The sequence below is a fragment of the Ambystoma mexicanum genome, chromosome 9, assembly GCF_040938575.1.
Source record: "Ambystoma mexicanum isolate Mex_15411 chromosome 9, UKY_AmexF1_1, whole genome shotgun sequence".
Classification (NCBI taxonomy): Eukaryota; Metazoa; Chordata; class Amphibia; order Caudata; family Ambystomatidae; genus Ambystoma; species Ambystoma mexicanum.
The window spans coordinates 312758107-312784258 of record NC_090931.1 but is presented as its reverse complement, the minus strand read 5'-3'; the positions used below and the strand labels follow the sequence as shown (position 1 = coordinate 312784258).

The window sequence follows — 26152 nt, the reverse complement described above, 5'->3', positions numbered from 1 at the left end:
GGAGTGTTGATGAATATATAAAATCAGCAGGATCCCTGAAAGGAGTGATAAAGATCTGCACTCCAAAGAAGCACTTCTTCAAGAAAAAATCCCACGATGTGGAGACTGGTGAAGGAGTGGTTGACGAATCAACAAGAGGGGGGAGTGTCGAGGAGCAGCTGAATGCATCTGCACTAAGTCCCACCTTTCCTATATGTTGGAAGCCAGAGATCGCGACATGCACAACACCAGTGATATTTCACAGAGAGCCTTTCGAGAAAAGGTATCTATTGAGAAAACACTATCTGATGTATCCCCGTAGAGATAATCTCTTGGATGAGATCCCCGTAGGAATATGGAGACGGAGAAGCTGATGACGTCACATGCGATGAGCGTGACGTACTGAGAAGAGTAGCTGAAGAAGAGAATGGATGGACCTTATAGAATCCGATGACGAAATAAAGAATTGAGTAACTCATGTGCAAAGTGAAGATTACATGTGTGAAAAGCACTGCAGAAAATGCAAGTAGTTTTAAAACTGTACAGATGCAGCAACACAAGTAGACTAAGTAGTCTTAAAGGCTAACTATACGTAGTGAATAGACTGCAGGCGGTGCCGCCACTATATAGAAGCTGGACATCAGTGTCACATATTTAGTAAGCTCAGACCCACGGAGAAGGAAGGATCGGAAAGCTGTGTTGCAGCAATATGATGCTAACTGCATGGAAAGGCCTGGAATAGCTGTTTGGCTTGATGTCAAAGGATGGAGCGGCCAAGAACTGGTTATCTATCCTTAAAGAACAATGAACGTGAGACACTGAATCAGCCCTTGTTAAGGTGCAAAGAAAGAACACCACAAGTGCCAATTTTATTCATTCAAGATAATTAAATGCTGCAAAACCGGCCGAAATACGGTCTCCTGTCACTTGCGCCAAGGATGGAAATGGGAGTTGGGCGTGCAGGCCAGAATTGTGATAAGAGTGTGTCTGTACTGACTTATATTCGCAGGAGCAAGGATACTTTGCGGGACCAAGTTCAAAGACAATATGAATGGCAGAAGGCATGAGCGATGAAAGATGTTGGGCTAATTGGGTGGGGAGACGGTCAAATCCACCCACTGACAGCTGGGGTACCAGCTTACATGCTGCTAGTGAGCCGATTGTTCCAGAAGGGCACGAGCGTGCCAACCAATTGTGGAGGGCCCATATAACGATGGGCTCTATAGTTTGGTAGCCAATGATATAGCATCTACTTAATAACTGTTGCAGATGACTTGTACTAGGGGTGGCCATAAGTTGTCCACCTGACTGTAGAGACCCAATCATAACCCGTTCCTACTTTCGATGCTCCCCTTAAGCCAACCATAACCCTACGTAGGTTTTTCTTGCTTGCCACGTAGTATGACATCATGTATGACAAATGTTTAGTATATAAATCTGTTTTGTATGCAAAATGTGAGGAGAGAACTTGAGCAAACGTCCATTGATGTCCCTTGTAACTCCCTGTTTTAGACAATTGATAATAAAACAGTTGGATGAGACTTTGCCAACTTCCTGGGTCAGTCTGATTATTTGGTGTGAGTTATTCTGCATCCCATCCATGCATGACATGATTTAAGGACCCCTGAGTTCATCCCGGTACCGTTTTCCTTCTGGTCTCTGTGCTCAACGCAGGTATAGAAAGCTGGTGGGTGCAGCGGTTAGAAGGATCTATGGGGCTAGCAAGTTCTGTGTATCCTTGAGAACTATCCTGTGCAGATATTTAGCAAGGAATGCCTTGTCAGCGATTCCTTTGTAACAGGGTACATTGGGTTTGAGTTCTGGTTAGGGTTAATGGGCTCAGTGACTTGTTCTGAAGTTTCATAGATGAGGGTGGGGATTAAAGGTGAGAGCTTGGTGATACAATCTTTGATAATATTTGGACAGGGATACTAGGAGAGAATGTAGGGTGCATTTTGGAGACTGACCTTAATCTCTGATGTGACTGGATGGAAGTCAAAAACAAAAATGAATATCTCACTGGACATCAAGAGGCTTATAGGAGATCAGCGGAAGTATTTGGGAAGCATTAATGAGGGAATACATTGTGGTAATTTCGTCATTAAAATAATCATACATTTTTTAGACCCAAGCTAAGGTTATTTGATAATGGCACTCTTTTGCTCCCCAACCGTTTTAAACTTCTGAATATTTGTGTATTTGTTTTAGGAGCCTCAATCTTGCTACAATAGGTTTTTTGGCTTAAACTATTGCAGTTTTTGTCTTTTCTGATAAAGTGAAGGGCAGAGTTGTCTACTTCTGACTTCGATTTGGCCATCTCCTGTTGGGCCCTTTAAAAAAAAGTCCACTTTAGAGTCGATACCTTCAGGAAAGTTTGTTCTGAAAAGCATTTATTAATAAATGGGAGAAAGAGATAGAAATTAATTTTATTTAAAGGTTGGATTGTTTTGGGCTAGGTTTGCATTTGTTTGGTCTAGAAGGAGAAAACTGAGCTATTACAAAGTTTGTCAAATGATGTCCAATCTAATTTTGCCACAGTTTACAATTGGATATTCATATTTTTGATCATTATCCAATCAGTGGTATGTCCGTTCATGTGCGCTGGTCTGGTCTAATGTTAGTGCAAGCCAGCTTTGCCACTTTGTGTCATTTTCTCAGGTAACTGGTTCTGAAGCAACATCATTGAATAGATTGATGAATCTGCAACTATTGATTATAACAGAGCCAAACATGTTACTCATTACTCCAGGCTTCCATCCCTGGCAACCCAGGTTAACAGTACCACAGCCAACCAAAAAGGCCCAATTGCCTTGCGAGAGTCTAATCTAAATTTAAACTTGAATGCTGAGGTATACTTTACACCCTTATTAAGAGTAATCAGTGACTTTTCTTTATAAGCCAAGCAAACCTACAGTGCAGACTTTAGGAGTTTAGTTAAACACAGCCTAACCTATCATACTACAATATAAAAGTCGAGATGTATGTTTGTGTGATGCAGTCATGCACAGTAGAGGCTGCCCGAACGCACAGATTGCTCCGCTAGAGGGAGCTGTTGCCTTAGGGAAATAGTGGTCCGATTTGCATAGCTTTGCCTGTTGTCACCGCTAGAGCTGTAGGTTTAGGATATATAGTATAGTGGTTCTACTTTGTTAATGGACACCTACACCTTGGCCCATGTACACAGGTCTGTACACTAGTTAGGAATAAAAGACAATGTGCTAGAAAAGGATCGCTCTCACAAGCTCTTGCTATCTAATGGTGCTTTATCACATTCTTCTAATGACCAGTCACCAAATACTTTTTTTCTTAACCAAAGTACCAAAGCTAACAAGTGGGAAGACTGACGCATCATATGATATGATTCAAGATACCCTTAATCCTCACTGGACAAAGTCCTCCTTGCAGTTAGCTACAGGTCTTTGCCTCCCACTGTGTCAAACATTGATATCAGAAAAACATACAATATATCCTCTAACTATCTGGTTTTGTGTATCAACACTAAACCCTTAGCTAATCTGTGATATAGATATAGTACTGACCCTGCAGCACACTGGAAAGCGACTTCAAACCGAACCATGTCTGATGATCAATGACAAGTTGTACCTCCATGAGTAACAAATAACAGTTTATCTATGAGTTGTATGACTCCTAATCTCAAACCAATGGAAAATCTTGTCTTGGAAAATCACCAGTCTTAGCAGTAAATTAGATGACCGTGACTGCCCATAATTTATTATGGGCTTTAAATTGCATACCTTCAAGAAACGTGGGCCACAGCAGATCTATATAAAGTGGGTTATATGAACTTAATTCCTGCCATTCGTAGCTCAAGAGGTCGGCTAATCAACTTGGATAAGTATAAGGTTCAATGCAACAATCAAACAAAGTAAAACCAGCCATCATGATTTAATGTGCTTGGACATTATTTTACATCTGATTTAAGTATACGATTGTTCAATATTTATCTAAGAATTACTTTATTTTGAGTCTTCGGTAGTAATAACACTCCAAGATGAACCTGCAATACAGGAGCAACCCTTATTGTCAGCGACAACTCATTTTGTTGGTGTCAAGTGATCTAAATAACCAATTTGAACCGCTGGAGGAATTTGACCTCCTCTTGTAAGAAGATGATCACTACCATGGGATTTCGGATCTAATTTGCAAGCCCCTAACAATGTGCACATCTGTGAGATAGATATTGGCAGCATCATTTTATAGATTGGGCCTTAGAGGATGCAACGGACGCCTTACAGGTGATCAACCAAGCACTCCAATGTATAGATCTGAAAATTCTTCAATTCATAGAGGGCTGGAATACTTAAGAATCCCAAATAGTTCACATGAGATTGCAAGTGGCCATGACCCAGTGTATCTAACCATCAGGGGAGAATGACATCATATATCCTAACCACCAAGAGCAGGAGGAGCTCATATGGGCTAATGTGTAATATCCTGCAACTGTCCCATTTAATTTTTTATCGCCATTACCAATTTTTTAATCCATGGAATGTCCAAAGTTGATGGCAACATTTTATTGGAGAAATTAGAAGAGTGGTTTGACGAAGAGAGAATGTTGACAGATAACGAGGCAGGATTTATAAAATCAAAGTGCACAACTGATCAGGTCTTCCTTTGTGTTCTCTTTTTTAAGTAAGTTTGTAATTTTAAGGAAAGAGACTCTATATCGTTTTGATTGCCTTTTAAAACAGCCTTTGATAGAGTGGACCACCCTACACTCTGGAAAGTCTCAATGCGGTTGATGTGCCAATCATTTTAAATGCCATTATGATATTTCTATGAAAATAATACTGCAATTGTCCACTATGGCCAGTGTGGTAGACCAGCAACTCTTTTCCCATCTACAGTGGGGTCCGTAAGGGTGCGTTTTGGCACCCATGCTAATTCTTATATAAACAAATTGGCATCCAGAATTTTTTATTTGAACGCAGGTGTCCTGCAGATAGTTGGAAGGAGGGTAGGTACTCTCTTCTATGCCAATTACAGAGTAATCCTATCCAAAACCCCAGCAGGTTTAGATAAACAATTGGAAGCCGCCTCTAAATTTGCAAAGATATGAAACTTAAAATTAACCAAAGCAAAACCGTAGTTATGGCTTGTCACTACTCTTGCAAAAAGAAGACATAAAAAAAAATATTGCAAGGCTGGACAGTTATGATTATTTGGGAGTCCGCCTGCAACGTAATTTTTCCTGGACACAGCAAAAGTATGTGTCCTAGATGGGTGGACAGGGGCCTTAAGATCACTGAGACATAAATTAGGGAACAATCTACTCCTGTGTATGCTGAAGGTCCACAAAGCACAGGCAGTAGTGGCAGCCATGTATGGCAGCTTAATCTGGGGCTACCAACGGTCTGATTACCTCTCGAGGGTTGAAAGTAGGTTTGTGTAACAAACACTCTGCCTTCCCCAAAGCACACCTTTTAGTCCCACTATATTTGGAAACATGACATAACCCGATTGAGTTTGAAACTGCCTAAAAAGTGGTATTCTATTGGCTACGCATCAACTCGAAAACGGAGCCAGTTTTATAGAAACAAGCAGCTTGGGATGTAGTCCGATCAAGAGTGCCAATCATGGGAAGTTGTTAAAGCACATGACACGAAGCGCTTTGGCGTAAAGCGCTATATAAACCAAATAAATACAAAAAATCCTAGCAACCATTAGTGAGAATGCGTTGTGGTGATTCATGGGATCTCATCACTTCTTCCCTGTGAGGCTAGGGATGTGAGGCTGCTGCCCAGTAGTCCCCTAGGGGTGATGGAAAGCGGGACCTTACAGGGAGATACTCCCCTCATGGAGATAAGGACTCCCGTTCCGTGAAGGAACTCCCTAACCCCTTTTCCATTGGGACCAAGTCCTTCTCAGAAATCCCTTTGATCCACAAATGTATTTATGATAGACACCAAGAGCCAAAGAAACCTGCAGAATAATAACAGGTTTCCTTACCATTGATCTGAGAAGAGTTGGCCACAGAGAGGCATACAACTATTTCAACAACAGTAAAGAAGGACTTTGACCCAGCCACAGGGAATAAAGAGGAGAAAGGACACAGAAATAGAGCAGCCGACGTGAAGCCAGCCGAAGCCGTGAAGTTGGAACCTGGGAGCACAACGCTGCAAGAAAGCTGATCCCAGTGGTGCGGACATCCAAGAATGGTGGGCGGAGCGATCCGGAGGAAGCCAAGCTCCTGATGATTGCAAGAGTGGGGAAGAAGCCAGCGGTGGCATGACCTCAGGGAGGTGGACCGTATGGTCCTGAACCGCGCCAGAGCCGTGTGGCCCAAGTCTTAGTGCAGCAGAGAGGACAAAGCTGGGACCAGAGTGAAGGAAGCAAGAAGCACTGAAACAACTTGAGCCAGCCCATCATCCAGGAATAACCAGCGTTGCTGTCCCAACACGTAACGGGTAATGGGAGTAGCAGGAGACCCAATATGGGTTTGGGGGCAGCTCAAGAGTCGAGAGCCTCAGGAGTGACCTATCTCATCACAGTAGTAACAATTCTCTGGAGTGATCTCCATCGTAACAGCAGTGATACCCAGAGATACAAGAGTCAAGAGAGCCTCAAGGGTACGCTCCCTCATCTGAGTAGTGAGATCCAAAGAACTAAGAGTCAAGAGTGCATCAAACGGAATCTCCTTCGTAACAGTGGTAATCAAGAGGATACAAGACGAGAGCTGTCTCAAATTAATCTTAATAGTGTCAGTGAAATTTAGACTAAACATCTTCCCAGTGGCTGATTTTACGGTTAATTGGGTGACAAAGACTAGAGCATGCCCTTTTGTCCCGTCGGTCACTAAAACTGAGGTTAATTTCCGTCTAATTTGGCTGGGATTGAATTTAGACAGGAAAACAATTGCTGTTTCCAATATTTATAAAGCATGATTAATTTCTGTAATATTGGCACATGTGCTCTGCACGATGATCACACATACAGAAGTTATTTTTTGCAGTTTCCAGTTTTATTAATGCAGATTGGCACTTGAAAAGTAAGCATTTAAAATAATGGGATTTTTCAATTGTGTAGTGGAATTGTATTACTTGTTGCAGCTTTTGAAGACATATTTGATATGTGCTGTTTTGTTTGTGCTTTTGTGGGAATTATTTCTGAAATAAAGTGAATTCTGATTTGAGTGCAAAAAGCTCCAAACGATTGAATAAATGGAAATTTTGCAGTAACAAGCTCTTCTTAAAATCTCTACTTATTTGGGCACTAATGTTTGCTAGCTGATCCTGACAGTATATGAATCTGGCTAGCCTCTCAGGCTGGAGACAAAATAGTTACCTACCTGTATTATGGTTTTTCTGTATGGAATACTCTGCAACTCATACGTGACATCCGTTGACCAGAGAGGGCAGATTAAGGTATTTATGAAACTAAATGGTTAGAAAAATGGAAGAAAAGCAATTCCAGCTTATTGTGAAACCATTTCTTCACTGAAGTGCCTGTTTGGTACAGTCGACTATGTTGCTTACTCACATGTTATCTAAGTAATGAATAGCTGTATAAGTTGTACGTGAAAAATAGGTGTTGAGAGATGTGGTGTCCCCTCCATTATCACAGAAAACTTGTAAATGCCAATTTAAATGAGAGAAGATCCAAATTATGTAACCTTTATTACAGGCAAGTTAATGTCCCTTCTCTAGCTTGGGATTATTTTTTACAGGGATCTGATGTGACATGTTTGAATATTGGATACCAAAGGATGTTAACAATCTAAAAAAAAGTAAACCGAAATGTCAAGGTCCCCTCTTCATCATCGGTTGAATGAAAGCATGTGAATATATCGAGGAAACCACATAGAGATGTAGCACATATATAATTAGCTTTTTATTTGCTCCTTTTTAATTCCTGGGCAATGATGAGCACTTTACCTGTGTCTAAAGCTCAGTAGCTTGTTCATATGTCCATTATTTTGTTGCATAGCCATTTGATTTCATGAAGTAGCAGTGCATTTCATATGGATGTGGTACACTACCTTTTCTAAATACTTTGTTACTACTGCATATTTTAGATCTCTTTAAAGCTAGGAGTTTTTCCAATATGTTTTCAACAAAACTGACCAAACAGGATCACATTGGGTGTATTTATCTGAAAAGCTCAAACTCTGACTGTTTCTTTCTTTTTGAGTTTCGTATTTCTAAAATGTTTATAATTCAAAATGTCATGCACAATGCAAAATGCAATTCTGTAGAGATCAGTCTGCACAATTTTTGGTTTTGATTCCAAACCAGTGTTGAACTGACTCCTAATTGAGTGATTTATAGTGTGGTAAAGTGCAGACTTTATAAATATGCTATATTCTTTATCCACTAGAAAAACAATGATGTAATTTAGTGATGAGGGCACTTGGTTTAGCGTTTGAATTGCAAGTGCGAATGTACACAAGTGCATGCTGGATTCCACATTTTTCATGTGTTTGGAATAGGAAGCACTGAGAGAGGTCTTCTTTCACTGGATTTAAGGTGCTAGAAACATGATTATTCATTTTTCTTTGGGTCATTGTAGCCTAATGAGCAAAATGCACTCTTGATGGCCTACTAATCAGAGCCAGCCTTTTTTTGCCTAAACTTGGTCTAAGTAACTTAGATGCTATATATATTAGTCTTCAACAATGCTAAAATAGTAGTTTGATGGGCTGTGTCTGCAGAGACATAACCGATTTATTTGGCTCCACCCGCCACACTTACTGCTACAAGTCCACTGCATGTAATGTGATCTTTGGAGACATTCACAATAAGTCATTCAACCCAGAGCTTGTCCTTCCCTGTCCTTGGTCTATATACACTGGCACATTTATCAGTGAAGTGGGGCACAACAACTTCTTGGGAGAATTAACTGCTTCGCATGATAGTTAACTGTGCTTCTTGTGCCACAGCAGTGTTCACTGTATGGAGCCTGACTTTGCATCTGTGTGGCCTATATTTCTGCTGGTGACTGCTTGGTTTGTTATGGCAGCTGCTTGAATGCTTCCCACCTTTTATTTTCCTAAAATGGGTTTCTGTATGTTTGTTTTAGACTCAAGTTGAATGTTTGCTGGTTCTATGTTGGTTGTGAATAATCCAGGAAGATTGCCCCCTCTGCCCAAGGTGTTGCCACCCTCTTTGGGACTAGGGATGTAAGCATGCTATGCTTAACTCCCCCTACGGGGGAAGACTACACAGAATCCCTCTGGTGGGGTCTCCCTCTTAGGTGACAGATACTGCGATAGTTGTATAGATCATCCCTCCCCACCTCTTATTAGAGGCTAGGTTTTGTAATAGCCATATACAACCTTTACCCCAATAAAGAAGATCAGACTAGTGAATAAGCCCCTTGGAGGTGTGTACGTGATGCGACAAATCACAGAGGAGCCATGCAGGAGCCACAGAGTTTAACTGCGCAATACAGGCCACCGTAGGCATGGCCAGGAACAGAGACCAAACACCAGCACGGGCATGCTGGGACGCGCTGTAGAAAAGCCTTGTGCTAAAGGAAGAACAGTGCGCCGCCCAGTGAAAGAGGCTCCACGTAGGCAGAGGAGGAAGAGGGACTAGACAGCCCTCCCGAAGAGCACTGCCGCAGGACATCTGGTCCACGGTTGCCAACCGGTACGCATCAGACACCTGGTGGGAACAGCCTGAGAGGCTATCACGAAGCGGGAGAGAAGCTGCAGAGTAGAGCAATGCCCAGTGAAAGAGTTGCATAAGCGACTTAGCCCAAGCACAGGTGAATGAGAAACGTAACGCCCTTGCCAAGGAGCACGGTCACCGGAAACCAAGGAGGCAGGCGAACAAGAGAAAGACAGACCCAAGAGCAGGGATGGAGAAGCATTAAAATCCCAGAGTGGGGAGAGAGAAGGTACTGGACCCCAGACTGGCGAGTGATAAGAAACAGCACCGCAGAGTGGGGAAAGAGAAAGATTTAAATCCCAGAGTGGGAGAGTGAAGCGAAGGGATGTAATCGTAGGATGGGGCGATAGAAAGAATGAAACTCTAAAGTGGGGTCCATGAAGAAACAGAAACCCACCATCAGGAGTGAAAAGAAACGTAACCCCAGAGTAGGGAAAGAGAAAGATTGAAATCCTAGAGTGGTGAGGAGGGTGGAGGGGACCTGAAATACCAGAGTGAGGCGTGAGAAGAAATATAACCTTTGAGTGGAGAGCGAGAAGAAACCGAGCACCAGAGTGGGGAGAGTAGTTAAATCCCAGAGTGGGAAGAAAGAGAGAGAGGGAGACCTAGGCTGGAACTATGGGACCACCTTTCAGCACACTGAAAACGGTCTTCTTAAAAGAAAGAATTCTCTATGGGCAAAGGCCTGGACTAAATGGTAGGGCCTGAAGCCAGCAGCCATCCCTGACAGTCTCTCTTTGTTGTTTTTTTGTTCTTTTTGAGATCCGGAAAGTGAGCAGGATGGAATAGGATTCTGGATAGAGGACTTTAATCCAGACGTCATGACGAGCACCCTTTAGATTTCTTTGAGAGACTAGGGATTGTTGCTTTAGAGTTACAGAAAGATTATTTGTACTTCACACAAATAAAAACCTGTAAACTATGTCTCGTTGTCAGTCCAGATTCCGATCACATGGGTCTACAATCCTACCCCACCCTCCCACATGCAGCAGTGATATTTGTTTGTATCTGTATTTGAGCTATTGTGCTGTAGGTTTGAATATGGCTTGTTTTCATTCAAATCCTTTTCTTTGTCATTTTTGTTTTTTTGTAGTCCCAGAGAAGAATGTGTCTATGCCCAGACTGTCCTACTGCAGCTTCTCCAAAGTTGTTTCTCTATGTTGACGGTAGGGAGTCAGACTCAGAAGTCTTGGGAAGCGTCTCAAAGCAAACTGGCTAATCACATTGAATCTGCAGACCAGCTGTACAGGCATCTTTGTGAAGGTAAATATGCACTTGCAGATGTCACAATGTTTGCAGATTCATTTATTTAATTTATTTATTTTATTGGTCATTTATTATGCACCTACATACTTGTGTCGCAAGGCGCAACAAGACAAGGGGACGGAGGGAAGAACGATCCTACTAGGCCTTGCATGTTCGGATCGTGCAAGTGCAGGTTATTTATAACGCGCTTAATCCCGAGATGGGTTTCAAGCACTGATTCGGGATTAAAACCTTTGTTGCTCAGCATGGTCTTGTTTACAAAACCCATGCGTTGCCACAGAGCTATCCTCCTTTCCCCTCCTTTTACACCTTGACAGCTGAACAGCTGAAGGTTTATAGCCCAAGCTCCCCGGAACATCGCTTTGAAATCAAATTTTGGATGTTAAGATACATTTCCAATGATTGATCTTGTCTGATTGTTTCCTTTACAGAACTGTGCATTTATACATGGGTATTCAGTTTTATATTTTGTATTCAATTTCAAGTTATCGAAAGTCCTTTCTTAAATGTCATAAATTTAACTTACAATCATTGCACATACGTTTCTTTTACAATTACTCATACTTAATTTGTTCTCATTGCATGCAACAACACATTGCAACTTTATCAGTACTTTATGTCAATATTTTGAGCCATCATCAGCATAACAGTTGCATAGCCACAAAAATGTTCAAAATGTCATAATGAAATTGAGAAACAATTTATTACCACCGCCTTATTTTGATTGTATATTACAATCTCTGCTGTTTGAAGCCAGGAACTGCCAGTGGTAGACCTTGAAGGGTAGTAAATTGCTTGAATGTAGCCCTCTGGACAGCGTCTGCAATTCTAGCAGAATATAGGAGATGCTGGTGGATAATAGAAGCAGCCACACCTAGGATGATGTTTTAGGAGTGGAGTGTAGGAGGGGTTGTTTGGGGATCCCTAAGTTTTAAAGCATTCATCCCACTTCACAGCTTGCCATTGCTATGCCTCCATATTGATCAGGATCTTGCCTCCACAAAATGATGTTTCCAGACTGAATGTTTGAATGTCACCAGGACTTAATGTTAAGTGCTTTGACGGAACCCTTTTAACGCTTTGTGAGCAGGTAGATGTAATATGCTGAATCACACCTTCTGTATTCCTCACTGCAATGTAAATGATATCTCTTAAGACAGGAAGAGTGCCCTTTTGAGCCTTGCAGTGCACAATTGGAGTCCACTGTACTCTATACTACAAAATAGGCATCATTGCTAACATTTATTATATATATTAATATTGTGACTGTAGAAGCACTTCTTCCGATAGTGAGTTAATCTGGTCAGTCGTGCACCTGTAAACTTTGAGTTCAGTAAATTGTTAAATGCTACACAAGGCAGACATACTTCTGGTTTAGATTTAGTGGTTTGTTTAAGCTAAAGACGTAAGGTGCCTAAACATTTTTTTCTTTTGAGCAGTAGTGGATGGCAAGGGCACAGCACCTTCAGACTCCCTGAAACAAGAAGTAATGAATACTTTACAAAATGGCGCTGTGCTGTTTTTCTCTGATCAGGACATACGGCGTGAGCGGCTCTTCACTTTGATGGTAAGTATAAGTCTAATTTTGGTTTCATGTATTTTTTGTAGAAATTAATTTAGATTTTCCTTGCTACTAGCGCGGCAAGCAATTCTCAATAAAAACAAGGGGTGTATTATCTCAATCTGTTATTCGAAATAAGTATAATGCATTTTCTGCAAAGTTGTTAGGCTCTGTTTGCATGGTTTATGTGAGCGCTTTAATGCTGCTTGTGTTCTGTTGCACTGTGCACATGTGACAACTCTAGATTAAGATGCTTCTCTACCAAGGAGAACAGAAAGACATGCTTGCAGAATCTTGGAGAGGATTTGTTTTCAGACATCCATGCCTACATTCTTCTGTGTTCTTATTAGTGAGTTCTTTCAATTAAAGAGAAATGCAGATAATGGGTGCCGTGCAGCTTGCTCTTAATTGTTGATTGATGCAAGTCCTAGCTGCCTTTACAGAAAATGCGCAAAGATGAACTGTTATAATGAGTAACTTTTTCAATTTGCTCTACATTTTAAATTGCAGAAAAACATCACTGAAGAGGATCAGCCGCAGTCTGTACATCTCACCTACAAATCTCTTTGCACTTATTTCAGGTATGTTAGGAAGGATTCCACTGTTGGACAATGCTGCTTTCGTTTTTACCAGGTTTATGAATACCAATTGCTGTAAATGTGTTCTACACTAGGAATCTGTGAAAGAAAATATGTTGTAGAAGAACAAGTTATGCCCTTTAGTGTCTTTAAAAAAAAAAAAAAAGAAATGTATTTGGTTCAAACTTGTAAAAAACAATACAAGAGAATACAAGTAGGAAGCACCAATATATTAGTACCACAAGCAAGCAGAGTCTTTCATCCATATATGGCAACAATTGTGATAGTCCCTGGCAATGGGGGCAGGGGCTGTCAACGTAGAAAAACTAGGCCGGCACACTGTGGAGCTCAGGTTACTCACCTAAGGAAATAATATGGTGGCACCAGGCATGCAGGGGGATCACACAGGGCAGTCCTTTCAAGGCACCCAAGTGGTGCGGAAGAGGAAGGCAAACTACCAACTGATGTGAACACAGTGTTAAAATGTCACTCAGAGGAAACCACTACCATAGTATGTAGAAATAGTGGAGGAGGGCGATTATCGCTCTCACTGGAATCCTTCACCCTTTATCATTGAACGGTGGCCTCTTAGCGGGAATAGATGACAGCAACTTTTCACCCCCTTCAGACTCTCACAAGATGAACTCCTTCCAGGACACCCTGAGCTTGGCAGGCCAGAGCAGACACGCCTTGACACCACGGTCCAAAAGGCTTTCTTCACTACTTTGTGTCCGTCTCTTCTTTTCAGTGGCAGTAGAAAAGTCCCGAAAGAGATTAATCCTGTGGTCCCTAAATACCAGAGTGTTCTTAGCTCCTGCAGCTTTCAAGACTCTGTCCCCATCACGGGAGTCACAAATCCTTACGAAGAATGTGGGACCCATCACTGACGTCAGTGTTACTTTGGACTTAGAAGTTTTCATCCTTTAGCACTTGTCTATATCAGTCTGGTTGTCCACCACCTCAAGGTTGAGCAGTTCCGGGAAGCCAAGTGGAGACAAATTCTACTGGGTTATCCCCCTCAACTTCTGCTGGGAGGCCAATGATTCGCAGTTGGGGGGCACACTGTGCATTTTCAAGAAACTCAAGTCTATTCTCCATTATCTTGTTGCACCTTACTACAGACTCCACCTCACGACTGGTTTTCTCCACCCAGGGAAGGATTTGCACACACTACTAAGCCATCTAACTAGTCTGCTGTTCCAGCGTCGAGGTCTTTGTTTCCAGCTGGTTCACCCTCTCCGGCAACTTGTTGAACTTGCCTTCCATCTGCTCTATCCAAAGGAATGCCACCATAACAGTGTCCTGAGCTGCAGGCTTTTCCAAACCATGTTTCCTGCTGCGATGTTATAATAAATCTGCATCTTCCACAATGGTTTTTTCTTTGATTTGCCTGACGCCATGTGTCCTCGCCTTCTTTTCCTATTTGCAGATCAGCAATTCTATTCAGCTGAATGGACAGAGCCCACCTATCTGCCACAAAGCACGGTGGTTGTGAGGCGCTCAGTGTGACAAAAAGAACAGCTGACCACATGTAATGCCAATATCCCAATATAAACGTCAATGCCTTGTCTGTCACAAGTGGCCACATTCCTTCGGAACACCCCTGTGAACATCCCACTGTGTAATTTGCTTTTTCTACTGTTGTGACCAAAGTGCAGGCTCCAGCTGCTTTTCGCTGCATCTCACGCCGGTGCTGAAATGTACTCCATGCATGGGAGATCATCCCCTACTCAGCCCAGCTGTGCTCACCCCCGTCCTCTTCACTCCTGGGAGGGCTTTACACGCTCGGGAGCACGACGATCTGATCGCCGCAGCCCTCCCGAATCGCTGGACAAGCACCAAGTGTGTACCCTCATCACTTCCATGGTCTAACCCTGCAGGCACTCCCTGATCTCCACACTGCAAAGATTATCTCTGTCCTGGAGGGGCTAAACAGTCCAGGATCTTGGCAGCCGTCGCACAGCGGGTAGCTCGATTTACGGATCTGTTTACAGTGCTACAAGGCAACATAGCCACCCTCGCCAGCCTGGCCCAGCTTCACGATGCAGAGCTTCACCAAAGAGCCACCATCTTTTTCGGGCTCTCGAGCGCCCCTTCCTTTTGTATCTTACAACCAATTGATTCTCCTGACCTGCCTACCTCTCCGACATCTGAGGCTTGGTTTAGGAAAATTGTTAATAAGGTGATTTCCCTTGCCAAATTGCTGTCTTTTGGTTGCTTCTATGTGTTTGGAATTAAGGGACAACTGATTTCACGGGTGCTGGTGGTGAATCTAGCAGTGTGTATCACTGTTGTAGTAAATGCATGCATGACACCGCTTTAGTCTGTGGTGTCACCTGGTGCCAATGACGAGGCAAATTGCTAAACAAGATCAAGGTTCAGTCTGCGCATCTTGGATATTTCTCTACCGGTCATCTGCTAAAAGATTGTGCCAGTCAAATAAGAAAAATACATTAACAGAGATTAGTAGCTCTTTATGGGAAATATTTCAGCAACCACTCGGAAGTGGGTCTATATAAAAAGACAGTATAGTTCTATTTAGTTTACTTAAGTTCATTTCTAACTTCATGAAGTTATTAGGGAGCAGCTAAGAGTAGGAAAACCAGAGCTCTGGTAACCTTGACCTTCTGCAGAAAGTGAGAAAAGGGAGAATTCCTTTGAGAAGGAAGAGTTGAAAGTTGGACTTTTCATTACATAACATTACATTACATTTGTTATGCGCACTATTGGCCCTCAGGCATAAAGGCGCAGACTAAAAAAGACAGCACGACTGGAAACATAAAAGGACAAAAAAGAGGACCCCCAAGAGTGTTAACTGGGTCCCCGCAAGAGAGCGAACAGGTCATTGAACGAAACTAACCGACTAAAAGTCATAAAGTTGTGATTCCTGAAGCCTGATCATCCAGATCGTAGTGGTTTCAGGAGAAAAGGAGAGTTTTCAGTTTTTTCTTGAAGACTTGGAGAGAGTTATGACTCCTCAGTAGTGCAGGCAGTTTATTCCAAAGGGAAGGAGCCTTCACATTGAATGCTTAATTTTCTTCCTTTGAGGTCTTGCATCTAGGCTGTATTATCAGATTTTGATCTAAGAGTTCTATGATTGCATTTCTCTTTTATATGGCTTTGTAGGTATGTGGGCATTGTTTGTAGCCTGCATTTGAATATAATAATCAACACTGTTAGGCAGAATCCAGTGCAGTTCCCTTAGGGAGCACTACACCAGATTAGGACTACAGGTGAGAGCATTAAATTCCCTTTAGGTATCATCTGTACCACAAAGATTTAGTTGGTAGCTGTGGCTGAGCAGTCAGACTTATCTAAAGAGGGAGATGAGCAGTATTCAGGGTTTACACAATAGGCAGTACGGCACTATGGAGCAAGGAAACACTGACCAAAGCTTTGTATCAAAAGGAGAATATATTTATTCTATACACATCTAGTTCCAACACATAGATCACAGTTGATAAAGTAAGTTAGGTTTAGTCAAGGAAAAGCATATGCTACTCCCTATTCAATTGTAGACAAGTTTGCGGTAAAGTGAAAACTGAGCAAAAACGGCACAGTGAAAACCAACTACAAAAGGCACTCTAGCAATTCAACGAAAGGGAGGGAGAGCACAAGTTAAACCGAAATATCTTTAGACACCCCCTAGCAACACTTCCTTGAAGTTTTGCTAACAAGTAATGCACAGTAACACTTTAGCCAAAAGATAAGTGAATGAAAACTGAGCAAAATGGCACTCCACAAGTTAAAACAGTAGGAAGGAAGAGGGGTTTAGAAGATTTAGGTGCATCAACACATTTCTCATTGAAAACCAATCTAGTGAGAGCAGATCTAACAAATCAGCCACTGTCAATAGGCCTGAGCCAGAGTCACTGGTACAGGACCAAGAGCTTAGGAGCAATAATGTTCTTGTAGCTGCAATCAAGTCTTTAGTTGAAAAATATTGAAGAGGTAGATGTGAGGCGAAAGACAATGTTAAGAGAGAGGGCGGCCGACCCCACAAGTAGTTAAAGGATTTAAAACACCTTTAGGGCTACCATGGAGAAAGGGAGGCCTGGCGGAACAATGTACCTTAAACGTGAAGAACTGGCTCCTGCGGTGGCGGTTGTTACTGGTAGTTCCTGCAGGTCGAGGGGTCCAACAGAGGAAGAGAGGCTCTCGTCATGGAGGAAGGTTTGAGTCGCTGCACTACCCAGGGATGAAACCAGCCGCGGTGCAGCCAAACGAAGTTTAAAAGGTACGTTCCTTTTAATCACGGTCCGGGTCGATAGCTGTCTGGCTATCCAGTCTCCAAGTGCTGGGCACTGTCGATTCGACCAAGGTAGGTCCGAGGAAGCGATAGGTGAACTGGTTGACCCCACCAGCTCAAGGGAAGGAGGCTCTTTCGCTGTAGATCTCCTCTCGTCATGTGGAAGAAAAGTGGTGAGACGATCCGGCAGGGCTTCACCGGTGGTGCAGATGCTGAAGATGTCTATGGCTTCTCTCCCCTTTGGTTCTGTAGTTCCAGTGGCAACGTCTTGCTCTTACAGTCCTCGGGACCCTGCTTTTATGCAGAAAGAGACCCATTCATACTGCCTAGCTGTCACTCACACAGTGGAGTGGTTTTCTTGGTGGGAGACCTTCCAGCCTATCGGTTTAGAGTGCGACCTGAATTGCTGTGGCAACTCTGTCCAGGGGTTCTACTCCCCCTCCCAAACAGACCCACCCCAGACTCAGAGGCGCCGAAAGGAGGGCTTCTTGGCAGAAGCCCGCCAAAAGAGTGAACAAAGGATCCCCGACCTGGGTTAGGAAAATGGAGTAAGACTCAAGAAAGAAGTTATATAAAAGTTCTGGCAAATAAAACCTACTGGAGTAAAGTTAATAATAAAATAAACCGTCGGTATGTTAGAGGCTGTCAGTAAAAGTGTTAGCCTCGAACAATGGGAAAATCCCATAGGAAAATATTTGCGGTCGAATATAAAAGGTAGTAACCACTGCCACCAGCCAGAAACTTTGTAGAGGGGGACTTTAAGGTACCCTCTCGAAAATGAATGTAGTGGAAAAACTATTAACCCCTTCCAGTACTTCCATATTAAGATGGGGTGTACTGGTTTAGTTCATAGAGATTGACTAATAAAGTCAATGGGGACTTTACATGCCCTGGGAGACAGTAGTCAGCCCTAGGGAATGGAGTCTGTGTTTGGGGGTCGCTACAACACCCCTGTGTCACTGCACGGAGGGTACTGTGTAACACATGTGCATAAAGATGGTTCCTATGGGTGAGAGAAAAGATCCCATAAACATTAAACTCAAAAATAGCCTAGAACACACATAGCAAAGATGCCTAAGAGTGGGGAAAAAGAGTCTCACTCTTAGCAGGTAAAAAGAAATAAACCCTTCAAATCCAGCAAAGCTGCTGGGGGACTCTATAGGTAAGGGTAATTAGCCATAAGTGAGAATTCTCCCTAACACTCTAAAAGAGATCCGAGATTCAATAGGAACCCAGTGAAGAGATCGCCTGGCCTGTGTTACATGGCTGTACCTGGGAAGTCTGAGAACTACTCTGACCGCCGAGTTCTGAGCAACCTGAGCCTACGCAGTTCTTGCTGACCAATGCCCAGCAATAGACTGCAGCAATAATCCAGCTTTTCTCCGATTATTGTCCTGGCAATTGTCTCTGCACTTTCTTTGGAAATCATGGGCCTCAAGTGAGCAACAATTTAACATGGTATACAGAACCTGCCACCACTGTTGAGACATGTGCCTTCATACTTAATGTCAGGTCCAAAGTTACTGCCAACATTTTTTTTTTTTTAGGTAAAGGAGAGATGATGTTGTCTCCCAATTTGAAGGAGCTATAGGCTTGATTTAGGTTATTTAGTGCCTTATAGCTACCTACAATCAAAAACTGTCTTGCTCCGATTCAGAGCTAGGAAATTATCCAGCATCCACCTTTCGGGTGAGAAGATTCTATTATCCTCCAACTCATCAGTCTCATGATGTCCGGTTAATGAGATGAAACATTGGGTATCATCAGCATAGTTTGAGAACACAACCCCCTCCTCCTCTAACATGAAGAAGGGGGCCATGAACAGGTTATAGAGCAAGGCGACATGCTTGTCCCTTGTGGTAACCCATACAGCACTGATAATGGAGTGGCTTCGGCGGAGGCCGAGCAGGCTCTCGCTACTTCTATGCTCCAAAAATGAGGCAATCCACTCTGCTGTCGAATCAGAGAGGTTAGCCACCTCCTGTAATCTTGGGATAAGGATGGAGTGTTCAATTTAATGAAATGCCGCTGATTGACCTAACAAAATAATCAGGGACAGACCACTTTTATCCATTTCTCCCAGAAGTTTAGTTTTCAGCTCCAGAAGAGAGGTTTCCGTCCCGTATTCTTTTCTGAATCCTGACTGGTTAGGATTTAGAATGGAATATAACTCCAGGTGCCCAGCGAACTGACCATAAGCCACCCTATCCAAAAGTGTAAGTAAAAAGGGTGTGTTGGAAATAGGGCAAATGTTAAGTGGGTTATCCATTGCCAGACCAGGCTTCTTAAGAATTGGGGTAACCATCGTAGATTTTAATTCATCTGGTACGTTGCTTTCCTTCAAGGAGGTATTTATGAAAGTGCACACAGCTTCAATGAGACGCGGTGGACATGTTTTTATAATCATGGAGGAGCAAGCATCTCCTCTACACTGTGAGGGTTTCATTTGCTCAATGATCTTTTTTAGTTCATTCTCCGTTATAGGATGAAAATTAAACTGAGGAACTTAAGGGTTATCACTGCACCCCTTGTTTGGTTCCTTACTGGAAGGAATAGTGGACTTCTTTTTTTCTAGCATTGTCTGAATTTTATGTAGCTTATTATGTAAGCCTCCTTGTATAAATTGACACCAATTCTCATCTTTTTTTAACTTGGAAGTCTAAAGGTGCAGGAGTAACAAATGTAATGTAAAGGAAGGATCTCAGTCTTACTGGCATTGAGGCAGAGATCATTGGAAGTGCACCAGTACTGAATGGCAGATGGGCATCCAGGATGAAGGAAAAAGCAAGACAGTCAGCAGGAAGTTTGAAAAATAATTGTCATCTGAGTAGCACTGGAAGTTGGGGGAGAAGGAGGAAATGATGCATGCCAGCGGAGCAAGGTATGTGTTAGAGAGGCTGGAGCCCTGGGGGACACCACAGGTGGAGAAGGAGGTAGGTGAGGAGAAAGTGCCCAGAATAACCCTGGATCAGCTTTCAGTTAGGAAAGAGGTCAGCCAGTCTAGTGCTCGCTCTGAGATACCCAGAGTGTCATGGAGCTATTTTATGAGGATAGAGTGATTGACCGTGTCAAAGGCAGAGGAAAGATCAAATAGAATGAGGATAGCTGGAGGGTTGGGGTCAAGGGATGCAAGCAGTTCTTCATGGGTGTTCAGAAGCAGTTTCCATGCCTCTGGATGCTCTGATTCCATATTGGTCATGGAGACTTCCAACAAGTACAGTGTGTGAGGCAAGTTGTGGGAAGGCCAGCTTCTCCAGAAGTTTCCCAAAGAAGGGGGGTGATAGAAATAGGGCGGTAGTTAGCTGGACAAGTAGGGTCTGCTGAAGGTTTTTTCTGGAGGGGGCGCACAAGGGAGTGCTTGAGGGAGGAGGGGAAGGATCCAGTAGCAAAAGAGTGGTTGCAGAAATCAGCAAGAGCGGGGGAAAGGGAGCCAATGTTGTCCTTGAAGGTTCTGGAGGAGCAAGGGAAACCTGTTTGGATTTGGAAGAGACTTTCATAGAGCTGACAACTCTGGTGACCTCATCAGGTGTAACAGGGGAGGAGGAGGAGGAGAGAGAGGATGAACAAAGGTGGCAGGCTATAGAAGAGAGGGGGTGGGAGAGAGGGGTTGGGGCAGTGGGTAGCAAGGGTGCTCAGGCTGCCCAGCGTTTTAGTGGTGAAGTGTGTAGCCAGTGCGTTGCAGAGGGCCTGGGACGGAAGAGGGGAGGCACAGACTGCAGAAGGGTTGGCTAGTTCCCTGCAGATTTTAAAGAGTTTGGCTGTGTTGCTGGGAGCACCCGATACCAGAGCCTGGATGTGGGCCCTTTTCTTGGCACGGATGGAGAGTCTGTATTTCCTTTGGAGCAGGCAGCAGGCCAGTTTGTCAGAGGGTATGTCTGAGGTTTGCCACTTCTGTTCTGCTGCTCTGCACTTGCGTTTCAGGGCTGCAAGTTTGGAGTCATACCAGGTATTAAGCTTAGAGGCAGGTTTAAGCCGGATCCACATGACTGGGGCAAGAATGTCCAGAGTGTTAGTAATGGCCAGATGGAGCTTGCTGAGTGCAGAGTCTAAGGTAGTCAGGGATGGGTGGGATAATGGGGGATGAAGGTGGCTGAGAAGACAGCAGGTGACGTTTAATCGGACGAATGTTCGTGTACGAGGTTGGTAGGGCTGGAGGTGCAGTCATAGGGTCGAAGGGACTCGGGTAAGAAGAGAGGAGAGAGTGGTCTGACCAGGATAGCTGTTTGATCAGAGGGGGAAGAGTGAAAGATCAGAGTGGATGAGGGCATCAAGAATGTGTCCCGCCAAGTGGGTTTGACTAAACAGAAGAATGGAGAGCAAGGTGCAGAGGTCAAGGAAGAACGTGGATGCTGTGATAGAGGAGTTCATGTGCATGTTGAAGTCGCCCAAGAGAAGGAATTTAGAGGTGGTAGTGAGGAGAGAGGAGCAAAGATCAGCCCATTCAGAGAGGGATAGGGTGGAAGTGCCAGGGGTCCTGTATATGGTGGCAATGGTCAGTGAGGAGGAGGGAGAGATGACCAGCTTGCAGACCAAGCTCTCAAAGGAATAGTAAGGCTGAGTGGGTATGAGGGAGGAAGGAACCCACTCGGAAGATTAAGGCAACCCCACCGCCAGCATGGTTAGGTTGTGGCTTGGAAATTATCTTATAACCATCGGGGAGAAGGGAGTCCAAAGCAGTGACTGAGCTGACATTGAACCATGCCTCGGTAAGAGCGAGAATGTCGAGGTCAATGTCTTCAAGGATGAGGCAGATGCCGGAGGAGTGTTTGTTGGCTAGGTTTGGCCAGATGAAGGCGGTACCCGCCTTTGAAGGTTTTCTGAGGAGGAATACAGGGGCGTGGTACCACCAGTCGGAGGGAGAGGGACAGAGAGAGTGGTTGGGGAAGAGGTAGGTGAGGGAAGGAAGTTAATGAGGGATGTCAGGTGCCGGTCAAAAAGGAGGTTGGGTTGAGGACCCTGAACCAGGATAATACCAGTGTGATAGACATTAATGATACAGCATGATGATCACGCCAAGAGGATTTTCCATTTGGTGCCACTATTAATGAGAGAGGATATGAAAGGGGAGAGAGTAGTTATAAGATGAGGAGTCCATAGATCTGGGGCAGGGACAGAGAAGAGGATATCAGTGAAGACCTGTCTGGAAGTTGCGCTGACATAGGTGTCTGCAGTAGGTAGGCCAGGGATGGCACTGAGGATGTCTTTTTTTTTTTTTGTTGTTGTGCTTTTTTCTTCCAGACTTCATGAGAGAGTGGGAGGGTAGGTGATAATGTAGCAGTTAGAGAAGATAGAAGGGATGGTAAGTGCCATTTGGAGTGGCAGAGGATAGTTGAAGGAAAGAGGGGTAGCTGCACTGCAACTGCTAATTCCTAGCCCAAACTCGCAGGTGGCTTGTGGTTACAAGAGGGGCACAAAAAATGCAATGCAAACACACACATGGAACAGTTCGATCCCAGGTAGCTGTTAAATGCATCAAGCATAAGGAATTAATGACCAAAAAGGAGTCTTTTGTTGTAAGCAATAGGAAGTGTTATTAGTTGCAGCACAAACCAATTGTGGAGTGATTTCTAGAGGGGAGATTTTCCTTTTTTTTATTTTTAATAAAATTTATCTCTGGGTTTGGGGGTGGGGCGACGTGGCTTGGAGCCGTGGCGCATGGTAGGTATGGCTTCCTGAGAACTCCCGGCCGAAACCAAGACAATAGAAGCGGTTAAAATGCACGGTTTGAAGTGCAACTCAATGCCAAAGCAGACTACAGCATGGAGAACGACGTGACGGAGTGAGAGCTTTCATGGTGGCCCCGTCCAGGCACACCAATCCGCGGCATGATGCGTCCGCTCACCCAATAGAGTACGCAAACTGGCAGACGGGGTCCGACTTGCCGACGCTCCAGAACAGCGTGAGACAACTAAAAGACCATGATCACCTCACGCAGCCCTGAACAAACGCAGATGCCTCCGCCCCACATTAGGACCTCTAGTATGCAGCACTATCCCTCAGGCGCTCCAACGGGGGAAGCAGACCAACGCTGCAGCAAGGACAGAAAGGGAGAGAGGACGCCCGAGCAGCCCTGAGACAAAGTTGACTCAATGCTGATTGGACTTCGCCGATAAAACTGAGAGATGGTGAGGTTAAGGTGTTAGCATATGCTGATTGTTTAACGGTAGTGTTAATAAATCCGGTTGAAGTGGGGGCTCTACTTCGGAATATGTTGCAGGAGGTGGGAAGGTTATCGGGTTATAAGGTCAACTGGGGAAAATGAGTCCAATAAGTAGGGAGTTGTTAGTTTGGGATTGTCAATGGGCGGATGTTTCTGTGACGTATTTGGGTGTTTATTTGGTGCGGGATGTAAGGAGGATAGTGGAATTTAATGTGGATAAATTGAAGGTAACCTTATTGAGGGATTTACGTAGATGGGATAGATTAACTTTAAATTTATGGGCAAAAATGAATGCAGTTAAAATGGTGTTACTTCCAAAAGTTTTATATTATATACAATCTCTTCCCCTTAAATTCACAAAAAAAGTACTGTGACGCGTTGATAAGGTTTTTATGGAACTTTTATGGGGAGTTGGGAAAAAGCCGAAGATTCCAAGATTTATTTTGGCACGCAGTGTTAGGGATGGGAGTTTTGGATATCCCTTATTGGAAAATTATTTCAAGGGGTTCCTTTTGAAGAAAGCTTCTTATTATTTTAGGGAGGATGGACATTCAGATCCGTTTTGGCTTCGGATGGAAAAGAAAAAGTTAAATCCCTTACCCATTGATTGATTATATTCTAATGGGAAGTTGCCAAATCCCAGGTTAAGGTTTGAGGCATTAGATATTACTAAGTTGACTTTGGTCTCATTAATTAAAGGTTGTGATGAGAATATATTTCTTTATAGCACGGCTTCCATTTGGTTGAATCCGGGTTTGATGATTGAGAATAAAATGTTGTATTGGAAAGGATGGGCTAGCAAAGGTATTTTGAGGATAGGGGATGTGTGGGGAAATGATTGAATAGTTGCGTTTGAGGATCTTGTGCTTCGATTTGGATTAAGTAATAGGGAATTTGTACGGTATACATGTTTGAAGCAATTAATGTTGGAGAGGCGTCAAATGCTTAGTGAACCATTGTGTGACAAACCACAAATGTGTATGTTGTTCAGTACTGCTCCGAATGTGGTTTCCACTTGTACTAAGTTGATACCTGAACAAGAGTGTATGCTGGCTTCATGGGAGACTCTGAGAATGAAGTGGATGACTGAACTGGGGAGTGAATTATCAGTAAAGGATTGGAATGATGTTTGACGGGTGGTGGTGAGGGATAAAATGGATTTGAATTTAAGGTATATTCATCAGCGAATCTTAGGGCGCATCTATTGGACCCCTGTTAAAATGAAAGCGAGGGGCTTGATGGCCTCAGATCTTTGTTGGGGGTGTAATCAACTGAGTGGAACTTATGTGCATATGTTGTGGGAATTTGAAAGGGTGCTTGCCTTTTGGAAGGATGTTTTGGATTGTGTGGATATGGTGCTGGGTGATTCCTTTCCTCGATCTTTTGAGTCTGTGATTTTCCTCTCGAATGACCGTAGAGGTCTAAGATCTTGTGGTGCCTCTGATTGGATTAATAGGGCATTGATGACAGCTATAAAACAAATTATGAGGGTTTGGAAATCATGGAAAAAGCCACATGTTGATGGATGGTTGATATATATGCGTACATTGTCGGGACATGTAAAGTCTTGTGCTTATCGACTTCATCGAGAGACTGCTTACTGTGAAAGTTGGAAATCCTTCAATGATTTATTTGGGTAAAGTGTAAATAGTTGGTTTGGTTGATGATAGGGTTGGTGTTGGTGTTATGGTGTTATGTTTGTGTTGTGTATGTTTTTAATATATGTTTTGGGTATGGGGTGGGGAATCTTAATGTGATTTTTATTGTTATATGTTTGAGGTTTTACATTTAGGAAAAATTTGTTAGAATATTGTTTCTTAATGATTCTCACGATTATTGTTGTATATGAGTTAAAATTTAATTAAAGCTATAAAACATTTTTTTTTTAACTGTCAAGACTGGGTGGTCCCCCAGTCGGAACCGGAGTTCCAATTAACAGCAGCGGATCGCTCAGCCCGCAACAACCCTGACGGCACTATCACCCCAGATGCCTCCCTACCGATCCAATCCGGAGCCCTGGAGGTGGACGGCCGGCCCAGGTAAAGGCAAAGGTGGCCGCCCGTTCCGAAGAATAAACCTCACTAACGACAGTGTGGAGTGGCTGCTCCTCCTCCCCCCAGCAATACGGATGTGAGGGGCAGCATGATTCTGCAGAAACCACAATCAGAGGTGGTCTTCCTGGCCACCCCCAGAGGAGCCAGCCTCCACTGAACTCCCCCTTGCCGTTATATCCGCTCCAACCTGGGGTCCCAGCGGAGGCATGCTGACCCGCTCTGGTGATGCTAGTATCCACCCATGACTGGGAACAAGACAGGAGCGCAGTGTTGTCCCTCCTCGCTGCACCAGGCTCTGCTGCATCCAGGAACATAAATCGCAGCCATGGGCAGGCGGTAACCCGACAGAGCAACGGCCACTGAATCAGCGGAACACTGGTAGGTACAAGGGAAGAACCTAGCATAGTCCTCACCTTAGTGCGCTCAGGCTTAGTAGGCTTCGACCAGTGGCAAGAACTGACCCCCCCCCCCCATCTCCCCCTCTCCCTGCCCCTCAGCCCCCAGCAACCCTGGGAAAACACAAAGCATGGGGCCCAGGTAGGCAAGTAGTGCTGCCTGGAAGGCCCAGAGCACTGACTTGCAAGCACCACAGGGGGCCTGAAGAGCACAGGGCACACAGCACCCAGTAACCTTGCTGCACCGCTAATCCGACACCTACCACAGGACCCACGCA

At 43.8% G+C, this 26152-nt stretch overlaps 1 protein-coding gene across 3 annotated transcripts in view; it reads left to right on the top strand.

Moving 5' to 3' along the window:
- The window catches only part of ZZEF1 (zinc finger ZZ-type and EF-hand domain containing 1), a 3309810-nt gene that overhangs the window by 919532 nt on the left and 2364126 nt on the right, over positions 1 to 26152 (top strand). For all 3 annotated transcript variants that reach the window (XM_069614719.1, XM_069614718.1, XM_069614717.1), the window contains exons 15-17: positions 10705 to 10874; positions 12317 to 12444; positions 12949 to 13019. In XM_069614719.1, coding sequence (XP_069470820.1) covers positions 10705 to 10874; positions 12317 to 12444; positions 12949 to 13019 — 369 coding nt within the window. The remainder of the gene's footprint in view (positions 1 to 10704; positions 10875 to 12316; positions 12445 to 12948; positions 13020 to 26152) is intronic.